This window comes from Sinohyriopsis cumingii, chromosome 2 (genome assembly GCF_028554795.1).
Source record: "Sinohyriopsis cumingii isolate HCF-2022 chromosome 2, ASM2855479v2, whole genome shotgun sequence".
Taxonomy (NCBI): Eukaryota; Metazoa; Mollusca; class Bivalvia; order Unionida; family Unionidae; genus Sinohyriopsis; species Sinohyriopsis cumingii.
In genome coordinates, this window is record NC_142962.1 from 54306158 (window position 1) to 54321184 (window position 15027).

A 15027-nucleotide genomic window follows, 5' to 3' on the forward strand; every position below is an offset into this window, starting at 1 on the left:
TGATAATCAGAATAAGTGTCGCTTGGAACAATTTCCAAGTTCGAAGATGAACAGTGATAATATGTTTCTACTGTAGGTAAATCATGTATAAACTCGCATTTACGATACTGAGTAATATGGGTAAAAATGATAAATGAGAAAAGGATTACGGATACAAAATGAGGATGCGATCACCTGAAATTACAGTCAATCTAATCTCATTAAACCAGACCTGCATGAGATCTATTCCACATGAGATAACCTGAAATTCCTCTCAATCTAGTCTCGTTCAACGAGACCCCCGTGAGCTCTTTGTTATGAAGTTATTTGGTAAAGGTCTATACAAACGAATGAAAAATCTAATAAGATGCTTATAAGAAGGCTGGTTAAGTCTCTAATGGATTTGTAGGTCAGTTGGCGTTCCTAACAAAAAATAATAAGGCTCCATAAATACACGATTATTTTTCCTTTCTTAATGTTTTGTCACACACATATTTAAAATATGTATAGGTAGTACACGTTTTCGCTTTTGCACGAGAATATTGTATATCATAACACTGTGGCTCTAAATTTCTAATAAATTCTACCATCGTGTGTGTACATTTTGAAAATATTACATTTAGCGAGTAAGCACAATTGCGTTATTTGTTGTTGCTTTTGTGCTATTAATGCCATTTTTCATCCCATGATAAGGCTATATATGGCGGTCAGTATATCTGGTGGAGGAAGAACCCGGAAAAATCCGGGGAATAACCACCGACCCACCGGAACATAGTACGAAAATTTTCCATTCACCCAAATAGGCCAAACGCGAGATTCGAAACCGTGCCGATAGGTGAGATGGCAGTGATCGGGAAAGGCGAGCGCTTTAGACCACTCGACTCCTCCCCCCCCCCCTCGTGTTAATGAGTTTGCGCTTGATGTTTTACAACATAGCACCACACGTAGGTTATTTAGTACCAAGACAACTGGAGTAAATTGCCTAGGAAATGGAATCAAAGCACTAGCCTACCCGGGCTGATCTAATGGCTTGATTCGAAAATGCACAGTTTCGGTCACGAGTTCGAAACGTTAACAACATCAACCACTGCGTTTGCTTATAGCGTTAATGTGCTATACTGTATTGATCAGGTCATCAGAAATCAACAAAGGAAAATAATGAGCGACACTTATCAGTAGCAATTACTTTTACAGACGTGTAATCAGACTATCCATCGGCGTTGATTTCGCGGAGTAACGTAAGAGTTTGGTTGAACTAGGTCAAAACACAGCGTACACCATAATTTAATTTATCTGTCAAGCATTGAGGAAATCGGTAACAGAGATGATCATTTATGCATTGGTAGTCGGCAATAGCATTTACGTTTAGTACAATATTTGCAAGAAGAAAAGTTAAGGATTGTTGATTCTTTTTACAGAGTGAGATTTAAGGAATACGAATAATAAGTAAAGTGCATTTTAGTTTACAAGTCTGACTCAGCCGGTGAAATATTCCTAGCAATACGGTTGTTTGTATCCTCATCATCGTTCTTCTTCCGCTTCAGACTGACTACATTTATTCTTTAATAATAAAATCATTATCAATTTAATGCCTGTATTGATTAAATAGTTTGTAATCTGCTATATCTGCTCTTAAACAAAGAGTTGCATTTTGCATTTCTGTGAAAAAAGTATCCATGAAACAAACAAGACAGTGTTTGTAAATCACGTATGCACCGATGAGTCAAAAAGTTCAAAAGCGCATTTAAAAGAATCTCAAATTATTATTCATTTCGTGCAAAATCTAATCTTGTCATCGACGTGTGCATACACTCATGCCTAGAAAATTTAGTTTTTCTATCTCGAATGTTGTTTTTTTCTGTTCATCATCGTGTGGAAACGTCTAGAGTGGGTTTTCTTTTTTTCTTTTGCATCATCGTGTGGAAACGTTTGTGAAAAACAAATTGTACATATTTGTAAAGACAATAAATGAAAACAGTGCTGTAAGTGGTCTGAAAATACAACCAGGCCATCTAAATACGCACACCAGCGTGCTGAATTTCATTCGCCTACAGTGAGTAGTTTTCTTGTTGTTGTTGTTGTTGGGTTTAACGTGATTTATCAGCACAAAATAGGTTATACATGGCGGCCAGTATAACGGGTGAAGGAAGAAGCCGGGAAAACCCCAAAAGGAACCAAGGACCCACGAAAAGCTACTGGCAAACTTTCTCACGTACCTCCTGCACAAAGTGGAATAATAAAAACGCGCTAAAACAGCATACTTAATGTAGCAACAGATTAGTCCACACTTACAGAAAATTCCGAGAAAATGCAATTTCCGCCAAAAAGTTCTAAAAAATAAATAATATGCTTCCAGTTGCGGCGAAAAAGAAAAGAAAACAAAACAACAATTTTTTTAAGCATAATTGTGGTCATCATTCCCAGAGGAAATAAAGGTAATTTAGGACCAATGCTTTTAACATAGGGAACATGAAGATCAGCAGAATAAAAGCATGACCACGTAGCCTAAGGCATTCTTCCTACCACGTACAGGTATATGTGTATCTGCAATAGATGCAATGTTCATTATAAAATTATTTTTGACTATATGTACCCATATGGTCTCTCTTTATCAACTATCTCTTGGTATTATACGACGCAAATATAGATTGTTATTGCATTCTTTCCAGGATGTTCTTCTAGCAAGGCTGACGTAGTCTTCCTCCTTGACCAGTCATCCAGCGTTCGTGCCATCAACTTCAAGTTAATGCTTTCTTTCGTACAGTCCATCGTCGCCGAACTTCCAATAAGTCCAAACCAGGTCCAAGTGAGCGTATGCCTCTTCTCCACAAGTGTTACCAACATATTCTGGCTCAACACTTACAAGGACAATTCAAGTCTAATCGCGGCGATTGGCAAAATCAGCTATAGCGGTGGTGGTACGTATACTGGCAAAGCTTTGACATACGTCTTGAACAATAACTTTACTCCAGCAAAAGGGGCAAGGTCGGGGGTTCAGAAGTTCTTGATTCTGATGACCGACGGTAAAGCAGATGACAGTGTTAATCAACCGGCGTTGAATCTCCAAGCTGCTGGAATTCCGGTTTTGTCCATCGGGATTTCGTCGTTAGCGGATCCAAACGGTCTAAGACTCATCTCTCTAGATCCAAGCTTAGTTTATGTCATAAACGATTTTAGCTCTCTCTCCAGCATTGCTGCAAATGTCCTAGGCAGCACGTGCAAAGGTAAGAAATTTTATATTAAATAATTTTGTTTTTCTTCCGATAAGGCCATTTAATAACATCTTTAATGCCCGTTATATGTAACAAAATGACCTTTAATTATTCTTTGATTGCAACCACTTACCACTGAACTTCTTGTTTCCTTCCTCTGAAAGTATAAAATGTATTATGAATTTATTCAAATTGATTCAACCCAGTAGGAATTAATTCAATACAGTATGAATTTATTCCTGATTCTGTGTAACACAGGTCATCTATAGATATTTAGTCCATATCATCCATACTTTCTCCAAGACATGATGAAAGATGATGATACTATTTAGCAAAACTCCGTATTTCCTCAGTTCATACAACTATGTATCTTCCTATATTTGGTTCTTTACTTTTCTTTACTTTTCGTTTATCCGGTCATCTTTACGTAAGAACGTCTACTGTCACTTACAGGTGGAGTTTCTTCTTTCTTTCTTATTTACACAAGTTCGTTTCGTCGTTCGTTTATTTTATATTTTGATATGTTTGTCTATTGTCTGCATTGATTTATTTTAGTCACATCGCCCTCCACTCCATGCAGCTCTGGACCTTGTTTGAATAATGGAACCTGTCAAAATTTAAATAAAACCCACTATTACTGTAGCTGTCAGCAGTTCTTTACTGGAGTCACCTGCAACACAGGTATCGTAAATATTCAAACGATAATTTAAATTACTTATGCTTTTTTGGTTTTAAAAAATCAAATGATAAAATATTACGGGATGAAGAATGTTTTAATTGATGGACTAATAACTCATTGATATCGTGCCCAACTTGAATGAGAAGTACTGTGTATATACAATTCATGTATATTTGTATTGGAACGCTTGAAGTTTTCCCCAATTAAGCTTAATTGTATTAGCATGTATCATTATGAATAGTCTCGTGTCTTTCCATTGAGAGATGCTTATATTTATCTGTGAGAAAGAGGCTGTCTATTCATACATTGTGGGCGAGAACATTCCGATTGATGCTTGTCTGTGTACAATTGCAGGTATAATTTTTTCACATTGAAGAAATCGACTTGAATCTACATTTGATGTGTGGTGCGTTAATGACTACCATCTTTCTCATATCATCTGTTAATTACTTAATTTGTTTTTTGTTCTTTTATTTGTATCCATATAGATATCGGAATGAATGAACGAATGAATGAACGAATGAACGAACGAACGAACGAACGAATGAACGAATGAATGAATGAATGAATTAGAGCTCTTGTATCATTCCAATTTCATTTGACGTTTGTGTTGAGTCTGTTTTGAATCTACCGATGTTCGAGTTGTAAGTGAGTTAGATTCAGGATATAGATCCATGTCTTTTCCAATCTTTCATTTTATTTTTCTTCTTTCTAAAAAATTGCCACACTTGTAACTGAGACTGTATCGGGCGCAGAGAGTTACTTTTCTTGAATACTACATTTTATGAATACGAATAAGGTATCCTGAATGAAAATAGTCGATCCATAATCGTGATTTTGATATGAAGTTTAGCCAAAGACAGAATATCATAAACGGCTAGAAATATTAATATTAAGACTGAAATTTTTATTTTAACCTTGAGCTTATCTTTACAGAGGGAGTTTATACTTTGTACAGAGGGAATGTATACTTTGTACAGTGGGAGTGTATACTTTGTACAGAGGGGATTGTATACTAGGTACAGAGGATTTTATACTTAATACAGAGGGATTTTATACTTTGTACAGAGGGATTTTATACTTTGTGCAGAGAGATTTTATACTTTGTACAGAGGGAGTGTGTACCTTCTACAGAGGGACTGTACACTTTCTACGGAGGGGGTGTATACTTTCTACGAAGGGAAAAATTACTTTTTTTTTGAATATTCTGAAGCAAAGCTTTCATCCTCGTCAGGACCACACGATCTTGCAAAGTGTGCATCTAGCTGACGCTTTCCATTTTAAATAAGCATCCATGTTGCTCATTTGTAATTGGGGTTTCCTGTCCACACCATGAGACTGTTAAATGATCTCTGCACGATTCCAGTCCTGGCACAGCAGTCTCCAAAAAACACGGGGTTAGAACTACCTCCAAGTCCTACATTTAGACATTGTGCAGCAATCTTCAGAATAAATTTTGTGTCCAAGAAGTTTCTGAATTTTCTGTACATGCTAAATTCAAGTTAAATATCTGGAGTTGGAGCTCAGCATTGTGCCCGACAGAACGTATCCATACACATCATGGTGATAGTCGTGAATGTTCGTAATTGTTACCTTTTACGGCCTATTTATTTTACTATTTAACTGAATTAGCATGTTGATATTTTAAAGTCATAGCAATGAATTCATTTTCCATTACAGAACTGACCCAATGTGACAACAGCCCCTGCGCAAATAATGGCACCTGTAGAAATATAGCTGGTGGCTTTGAATGCACCTGTTCGTTGGGATATACTGGAACAAGATGTGATACAAGTAGGAAACAGTTATGGACGATTTGTTTATTACCATTTTGCCTCGATAATAGCACCAGTTCTAGTGAAACATGAAATATTTACATAAGTTATTAGTTGATTTATTGTAGGCAACGTTTTACACGACTATAAAATTGCTTTATTATGTAACCCTGTTAAAGAAAATAAAAGATTTGAAATGTATATCGATTTGAAATGTATATCTTAAACAAAGACGATTCAATAGACAAGTATATATACCTCGTAAGCCAAAGACTTTTAAGATGATGATAATGGGCACATAAGATTATCTCCCGATATTCTTGAAACTGTATTGGTTAATGCAAAATCAACACACACACACACACAAACACACACACACACACACACACCTTTTTATTATGACATTTGTGTCTAATAATTGCTGTTGAATTTTGACATTTGGCTACAGATATGAATGACTGTGTTGGCGTGATGTGTTTGAATGGTGGTACTTGTATAGACTTAGTGGGAAGCTACCAGTGTACATGTCCACAACGTTTTAATGGAACACACTGCGAAATAGGTAAGTCATAACCATATAATTTTATAATGTTTTTGGTATGACATGGCCGGGGCTCAAACCCGCGACCTCCCTCATCCGATGCGGACGCTCTAGTCATTAGGCCATAAGAGCGAATTGCATCTAGTAAAAGCTTTCCCGTTTTAACAAAGGATTCAGGTTGGGCATATTAATTGGGATTTCCGTTCCTAAACGTGAAAAATGTTTATGATCTACGTATAATTCCTGTCCCGGAACAGTTGTCTCGAAGAGAACGGCGCTAGAACTAAAACTCCAAGTCCTAAATTTTAACATTTTGTAACACTGTTCAGAATTTATTTTTGTATCCAATGTCTTTCAGATTTTTCGAAGCATGCTAAATTCCTTTGAAATATCTGGAGTGGAAGCTGAGCATTGTTCCCAAATGTTAGATATATGGATATATACATACATATCATGGCGATAGTCATAAATTTTCATTCATTATTGTTGCCTTTTACACCCTATTAATGTTACTTTTTAACTGAACTAGCATATTTATTCTATAACATCTAAGCAATTAATTCATTTCCCATTATATGCGTTACAGAACTGACCCAATGTGAGCCTAACTTCTGCGCAAATAATGGCTCCTGTAGGAATATAGCTGGTGGCTTTGAATGCACCTGTTCCTTGGGATATACTGGAACAAAATGTGAGACAAGTAAGAAACAGTTATTCACGATTTGTTTATTAACAAATTGCCTCGATAGTAGCCTCAGTTCTAGTGAAATATGAAAGTCTACAGAAATTATTAGTTGATTTATTGAAGGCAAAATTTTACACGACTATCAAATTGTGCCATGTTATTATGTAACTCATCAAAGGAAATAACAAAGATTTGAGATGTATATCTTAAACAAAGATGATTCTTTAGAAAACTATATACACCTCGTAAGCCCGAAGACATTTAAGATGATGGTATTGGCCACCTAAGACTATCTCCAGATATTCTTGAACCTGAATAGATGATTGCAACATTAGCAACAACAACCCATTTTTCTTACCATATATGACATCTGTATTTAATAATTGCTGTTGAATTTTGACATTTTGGCTACAGATATCAATGACTGTGCTGGCGTGATGTGTTTGAATGGTGGTACTTGTATAGACTTAGTGGGAAGCTACCAGTGTACATGTCCACAACGTTTTAATGGAACACACTGCGAAATAGGTAAGTCACAGCTGTATAATTTCCGGGTGAAAAACACAAAAGCTATGGGTTTCTTCATGAATATGCTATTTACGTTAAAGTAAGGCCATAAATTAAGCATGTCGGTCGAGATCAAATTACTAGGTATCGTGGATACTCCAGTTTTGAAAGGATAATTGTCTTGTTTGATATGGTCCAGAGTATATGCAAAACCTCTTCTTTTGTTATTATATGATTCAGAAAGTTTGAGCAGTGAACTGAGACTAGAATGGACTCCTCGCTAAAAAAAATCCATCCTTAAAGTAAAATTAGTAAGGAAAAGAATGTTTGGTTTAATATATAAGAATAGATTGCCATCATGAAAAAGTAACTTTTCACGGTAATGCAGAATATTTCGCCCTTTATTTACTATTTTGCACCAATACTTTGTACAGAGGGAGTGCATAATTTGTTCAGAGTGAGTGAATACTTTATAGAGAGGGAGTGTATACTTTGTAGAGAGGGAGTGTATATTTTGTATAAAGGGAGTGGATACTTTGTTATTTGAACATTCTGAAACTATGATTTCCTCCTCGTCAAAACCATAGGATCTGACCAAATATGCACCTAAGTGTGTGTGTGTGTTTGATTTGGATTTTTAACTTAGCTTTAAAAAATTTTCACTCATATCACAACGATATCTGCAATGTGTCATTTTTATAGTGATGTCTAGCACTGGGGCATCATGTCACAGACATATAGCATGATGTCCCACATAGTTACATTATCCTGACACAAGGTCAACCAGTCCTAACCCTAACCTCTTAATGTTGAGCCCCTAGCGAAGCAGCTGTTAGAACCATTTTTATAATTTTTTGTATGACTTGGCCGGGGCTCAAACCTGCGACCTCCTGCATCCGAGGTGGATGCCCTAAGCGAGAGTACACCTGAGCGGTTTCCATCTAATTAAAGCTCTCCTGTTTTAAACGTGCATCCATGTTGTGCTTGTTAATTGGTGTTTCCTGTCCTTCGCATGAAAATGTCATTGATCTGTGTATGATTAATGTCCTGGCCCAGTAGTCTCGAAAAGAACGGCGCTAAACGCCAAGTCCTACATTTTGACATTTTGTAACATTATTCAAAATTTATTTTGTATGCAAGAATTTTCTGAAGTTTCTAAGGATACTAAATTCATTTGAAATATCTGGAGTGGAAGCTGAACATTGTGCCCAGAAATTTCAACCATACAGGACATATGCATACATATCACGTCGATTGTCTTAACTTTTCGTTATTGTTGCCTTTTACGGCCTATTTATTTCACTATTTAACTGCACTAGCATACTGACTCTACAACGTCTTAGCAATGAATTCATTTTCCAGTATATGCGTTATAGAACTGACCTAATGTGACCTCAACTCTTGCGCAAACAATGGTACCTGTAGTAATATAGCTGGTGGCTTTGAATGAACCTGTTCCTTGGGATATACTGGAGAAAGATGTGGGACAAGTATGAGGCAGTTACTGACGATTTGTTTATCAACAAATTGCCTCGAGATTAGCCTCAGTTCTAGTGAAATATGAAAGTCTGCAGAAATTATTAGTTGATTTATTGAAGGCAAAATTTTACACGACTATAAAATTATGTCATGTCATTATGTAACTCATCAAAGAAAATAACAAAGATCTGGGATGTGTATCTTAAGCAAAGAAGATTCAATAGAAAATTATGTGTACCTCGTAAGACAAAGACATTTAAGTTGACTCTATTGGTCACCTAAGATTTTTCCAGATATTCTTGAACTGAATCGGTCATTGCAACATCATTAACCCCCCCAAACGTCAAATCTCCATTCATTACCATCATTTATTACCATATATGAGGTTTGTGTCAAATAACTGATGTTGAATTTTGACATTTTTTGGCTACATATATGAATTTTTGTGCTGGCGTGATGTGTTTGAATGGTGGCAATTGGATGGATTTAGTTGGAGGCTGCACTGCACATGTCCTAAAGGTTTCTATGGAACACACTGTGAAATAGACAAGTTCTAACTATATTATTTCCGAGTGAAAGACAAAAATTACGGGTTTCTTGATGAATATGCTATTTACGTTAAAGTAAGGCCATACAATAAGCATGGCGGTCAAGAACAAATTACTAGGTCTCGGGGTATTCTATTTGCTGTAAGAATATGTAGCATAAATATTCTAGAGTACTTGTAAAACGTTTTCTTTTCTTATGTTTTTTTTTATTCGATGGGATGCAATTTATTTGATGATTGAAACACTTTGAGCAAACTGAGACTTGAATGGATTCAGTCGTTGAAAAGAATTCCCCTTAAAGAAACGTTTTACGAAAAGGAACTTTCGATAAATTATAGGGATGGATTGTCATGAAAAAAATAAATTTTCACGGTAATGCAGATTATTTAGTCCTTTATATACTCTTTGGCACAGAGAGGGTGGATTCTTTGTACAGAGTGATTTGATACTTTGTACAGAGGGAGTGTAAACCGGTACTTTGTAGAGGGAGTGTATACTTTATACAGAGGGAGTGTATACGTTGTACAGAGGAAGTGTACATCGGTACTTTGAACAGAGGGAGTGAATACTTTGTACAGAGTGAGTTTACATCGGTGCTTTGTAGAGAGAGGATGTATATCGGTACCTTGTAGAGAGGGAGTGTATACTCTGTACAGAGGGAGTGCACATCGGTATTTCTTACAGAGGGAGTGGATACTTTATAGAAAGGGAGATTTATATTTTGTACAAAGGGAGTGGATACTTTGTTATTTTAATATTCTGAAACTTTGCTTTCCTCCTCGCCATGACCATAGAATCTGACCAAATATGCATCTAGTTGAATCTTTCCTGCTTTAAACAAACATCCGGGTTGCGCATGTTAAATGGGGTTTCCTGTCCTTACCCTGAAAATGTTCTTGATCTATGAATGATTCCTGTCCTGGACCAGTAGTCTCGAACAGCACGGTGTTAGAACTCAAAATCTTTAGTAGATTTTGGCATTGTGTAGCATGATTCAGAATTTATTTTGTATCCAAGAACCTTCTGAGATTTCTAAGAATGTCACATTCCTTAGAATTATCTGGAGTTAGATCTAAGCATTGTGCCCAAAAGGTTTCAACTATACAGGACATATACATACACATGTTGATAGTCATAACTTTTCGTTTATATTGCCTTTTACAGCCTATTTTTTACTATTTAACTGCACTAGCATATAGATTTTTTAAAGTCCTTGCAATGAATTCATTTTCCTTTATATGCGTTACAGAACTGACCCCATGTGACTCCAACCCATGTGAAAATAATAGCACGTGTAGGAATATGACAGGTAGCTTTGAATGCACATGTTCCTTGGGATATACCGGGGAAAGATGTGAGACAGGTAAGTAACATAACTGAATGATTCGCTTGTCAACACATTGCCTAGATAATAGCCTAGTTCTAGTGAAACATTCAAATTGTGAAGTTCTTTTCATATTCATGCAGGCAAGAATTTAAATGACTATATTTGTTTCATGTCTATATGATTCCTCAAAGAAATTAACAAAGTTTTGAGATACATATATATCAAGCAGTGATCATGTTATATATATATATATATATATATATGTTATATATATATATATATATATATATATATATATATATATATATATATATATATATATATATATATATATAATATGTTCAATGGTAATATTTATACCTCGAAAGCCAAAGACTTTAAGCTCTTTTAGCAATCTAACATTATCTCTTTGTAGAGTTGAAACTGAATCAATCAACAAAATAACACTAAACAATAACACCCTCGTTACCACATATGACATTTTGTTCTAATCATTTCCTTTACTTTTGAGATTTTTGGCTACAGATATAAATGATTGTGCTGGCGTGATGTGTTTGAATGGTGGCACATGTATAGACTTGATGGGTAGCTACCAGTGCACATGTCTACAACGTTTTAATGGAACACAATGCGAAATAGGTAAGATATAACCATATAATTTCCGGGTGAAAAAACAAAAACTATAGGGGTTGCTTGATAAAGAAAAGCTATTTATTTTAAAGCAAGGAAATTACGTTAAAGTAAAATTAGACATAGCGATCAGGATCAAACCACTAGGTTTTAGGGTGCGTTATTCCTTGTAAGAAAAATGATCTTTTTCCGTAAAATAAAATGTCAGTACATTCAATGTGACTTGTTCAAATCAAGGATATAGATGGTATGACGCGGGGTATTGGAAAAAGTTGTTTTCGTTTGTTGTTTTCATTCGATGGGATCAACATTATTTTATGATTCAAACACTTTCAGCAGTAAACCGAGACTAGACTGGACTCAGTCGCTAAAAAATGCCCTCTTATAAAGAAAATTCAGTACAAAAGTAAAGATAGGGATGGATTAACATCATGAAAATTAAATGGTGGAAAAGCAAACATCGCGCGTACTTCATATTCAAGAAACACATAGAACGAACTGACACGGTTAATCGTTTATTCTCTGTGCTCTGCTGTATTTCACTAAATCACAGTTATCTCATTTCGATTGGATCAGTCTCTTCAGACACACATACACAGACCGACACATTCAAATGCTTATTCGCTTGACGGAAGTTTTAGTAGGAAAGTACTTTACATCTCCGGTTGCCCATAAAAAAAAAGCTTAAAATTAAGAAACCTTTCTTTCCTTTCAGAATTAAAAGGATGCGATCTTGGTCCATGTCGAAATAATGGAATCTGCACAACTTTAGATGACGGTGGAATTAACTGCACATGTCCAGCTGGCTTTGAAGGAACAATTTGTGAAATAGGTATACACACCCGAGTAGTGAATGGGGATGATATATGGACAATGGGAATTACCATTAAAATACCCCCTGGGCTGATATACGGACAAAAACACCCTGGGACGATATACGGACAAGGAATATACGGACAAAAAGTTGGGACTGTATATGGGAAATATAATGGATAGGGAGTGCATACGGACAATTGGAATGAAATAGGTGGAGTGACGTCACGGTACTGGACATTGACAACAAAGTTACAAGTGGCTGACCTCAATCTGGTGAAACAATGACAGCGGGAAAAAGCTAGAACGCTTGGCGGGGCGGGACATACAAGTTTATAGACAAAGAAACAAGGAAACAAATACACAAACAAACAAATACATAGAGATGGCAAGATAATATATATCATTTTGAGGCATTAGAGTGGCCCTGAAAAGGACCTTTAGGTTTTTATGTTAACACAATTTAGTTAACATAGAGGGGATTTCACGGATCTTCTTCTCTTCCTCAAAACTTCGCATGACCTCTGGTCCGTAGATTAAGACTCTCTTCAGACAGCCTTTTCTCTCCAAATAGATCCTTCTTTTTCAAAAGGCTGTCTCTGTGATCTGGGTGATAGCCCATGATGATTTAACATACATGGGATAGACCGGGTTGAACAGCATTGACGATACGACGGTAGACGATTCTACGTTTGTCAACATCTTGTGACGAGAACAGGTAAAGGGAATGAAGTGAACTGCTGTTATTTATTGTGGAAGATCAGAACGAAACGGATTGAGTTCTTTCACCAATCAAAACACGCGTTGCAAAATTCAGTCAGAGTGCGGAGTCTGTCTTCCAGTCCGAAGAGAGCTACATGTGACGTCACATTTCCTACATAGGTGCGCTATTATTTGCGCGCAGTGAATCCATGCGACAGAGTTAGAACATGACGGAAATTAAGAAGACGATGAAATGGGGTGTACCAGCTGGTGAGACGAGAAGTGATGGCATAGCAGCAGCTACTAAAGTAAACACTGTTCTACTTCCAGAAGAGACCGATCTTAATTGGGATTTAGCGGATTTTCTCTCTTCTTCGCAAGAATTTGTTCCTGTACCAGCACCTTCGCTGCCTTTTCCTTCCTTACCACACGACGAGGATTTTAAACAGAGACAGGAAGAAAAATTAGAGCCATTTTTGCAGCAGCAGAAAGAAGCAAGACAAGCCTTTCTCATGCAACAACAACAGCGAGAAGAAGATGAAGCAAGAAGTAAACGACAGGAAGAAGAAGAAGAGAAGAAACTAGGTCTATAAGAGAATGAGAATGGTAAAAGTCAAACAATGACGGTATTCTTAGACATTTTGGCAGAGTTAAGGAGTCTGAAAGAAATGTTTTTTAATACGACCCAAGAGAAAAAGACATTTCGGAGCCAAATATTCCAAACCTGTTCACACACCTACTACGCCAGAGATACCCGCCCAAGTGATTTCTACCAAATCACCGACAGTAGCAGATCAAGAAGTAGGCCATGGCCGTGGTTGAGGGATAAGGCAGTTAATGCGCATTACTTCCCGTTCCTGAGTTCATTTAAAAAAATAACAAACCCCTCCCCAAAAAAACCCAAAATAAAAACAAACGGTCCTTTTCAGTGCCAACCATCTCTCTCAGAAAGAGATACCATTAATTTGCCAAAATGAATTCAAACTCAAAATCCGTTTTTTGCTCCATGATAGACGTGTGTGAGTGCGTGAGAGTATGTCATTATCATGATAAAAATCTAAACTAAGAGATACTTACGTTTCTTTCTGGTCTATTTTGACACAAATTTACCATCCAATTCACAATACAACATTTTTAAAAGTTCATTAGCTTCCACTGTGTCGTTTCACTCTCTCTCTCTGTCTTTTTGTTGAATTTCTTCTCTTTCACAAGGTTTCCTCTTCTTTCTCCCTTTCTTCTCGTCTTCTTTTCTTCTCTTTCTGGACGTGTCCGTGTTCTTCCGTTTTGGAGGGTATCTGAACTCCTCTCATGCCCAAGCTCCTGTTGTTTCTCAGGGCAGTCTGAAGACCAATGTTCCTTCTCTGGACAATGATAACAGGTATTTTTACTTTTGTCTCTTTTGACGCCTGTCTTGCTTTGACGTTGTGGACATTCTGAAGAACAAAGCCTTTCAGCGGACAGATATAGCAAGTAGCTTGACTTTTATCTCAAAAGGAGGAGGAGTAGTCCGTTGGCTCCTCTGAAGAGAACCTTCGTACACCTCCACCTCGCAAAGCTCTGATCAGAAGTTTGGTCTGTGTTGGCTCTTCCATCTTTCTGGTAGGATTGAGAGTGAAATGAATATTTGGAGGGAAGACGTTGGTCTTGCATTGAAATAAATGGGACCCATGGCGTTTAAAATGTAGTCATTTGACGTTTTGCACTCAAGATGAAACGATAGCATCATTTCGTGCAGAAAGGAGAAGAAAGTAAGAGGCAGAAACGTGACCTATCGCCTCGTACAGTAGCTGAGGTCTTGGCTCAAATCCATGTCAGCGATTTTGAAGATGACATGAGTGAACCAGAATCCAGACCCAGTGAGTCTACACCAAACTAAAGTTCACTATCAGTAACCCCTGAAAAAGGAGATGGATAAACGCTTCTCCAGAAAATTTAGAACCACGACCTACACGTACACTCTAAAGTTTAAAGATTTCAAGTCCGACGTAACGCTAGACAATGCAGAAGAGTTCATCACTGATGTGTGGGATTCATTTTTAACCACACTGAAACGGCAACTTCAAGCCAAAGAATACGATTTCATGAGACTTTCCATTTGTCACGACATTATGAAGTCCCCCGTTTGGATCGAGTTTAACAGCCCATCAGAA

At 36.8% G+C, this 15027-nt stretch overlaps 1 protein-coding gene across 1 annotated transcript in view; it reads left to right on the forward strand.

Moving 5' to 3' along the window:
* Positions 1–15027, forward strand: part of LOC149804882 (uncharacterized) — a 117706-nt gene that overhangs the window by 72581 nt on the left and 30098 nt on the right. The window contains exons 19-27 of the mRNA XM_089933354.1: positions 2649–3203; positions 3747–3872; positions 5551–5664; positions 6094–6207; positions 6773–6886; positions 7286–7399; positions 10655–10768; positions 11258–11371; positions 12078–12194. Of these exons, the coding sequence (XP_089789480.1) occupies positions 2649–3203; positions 3747–3872; positions 5551–5664; positions 6094–6207; positions 6773–6886; positions 7286–7399; positions 10655–10768; positions 11258–11371; positions 12078–12194 (1482 nt within the window). The remainder of the gene's footprint in view (positions 1–2648; positions 3204–3746; positions 3873–5550; positions 5665–6093; positions 6208–6772; positions 6887–7285; positions 7400–10654; positions 10769–11257; positions 11372–12077; positions 12195–15027) is intronic.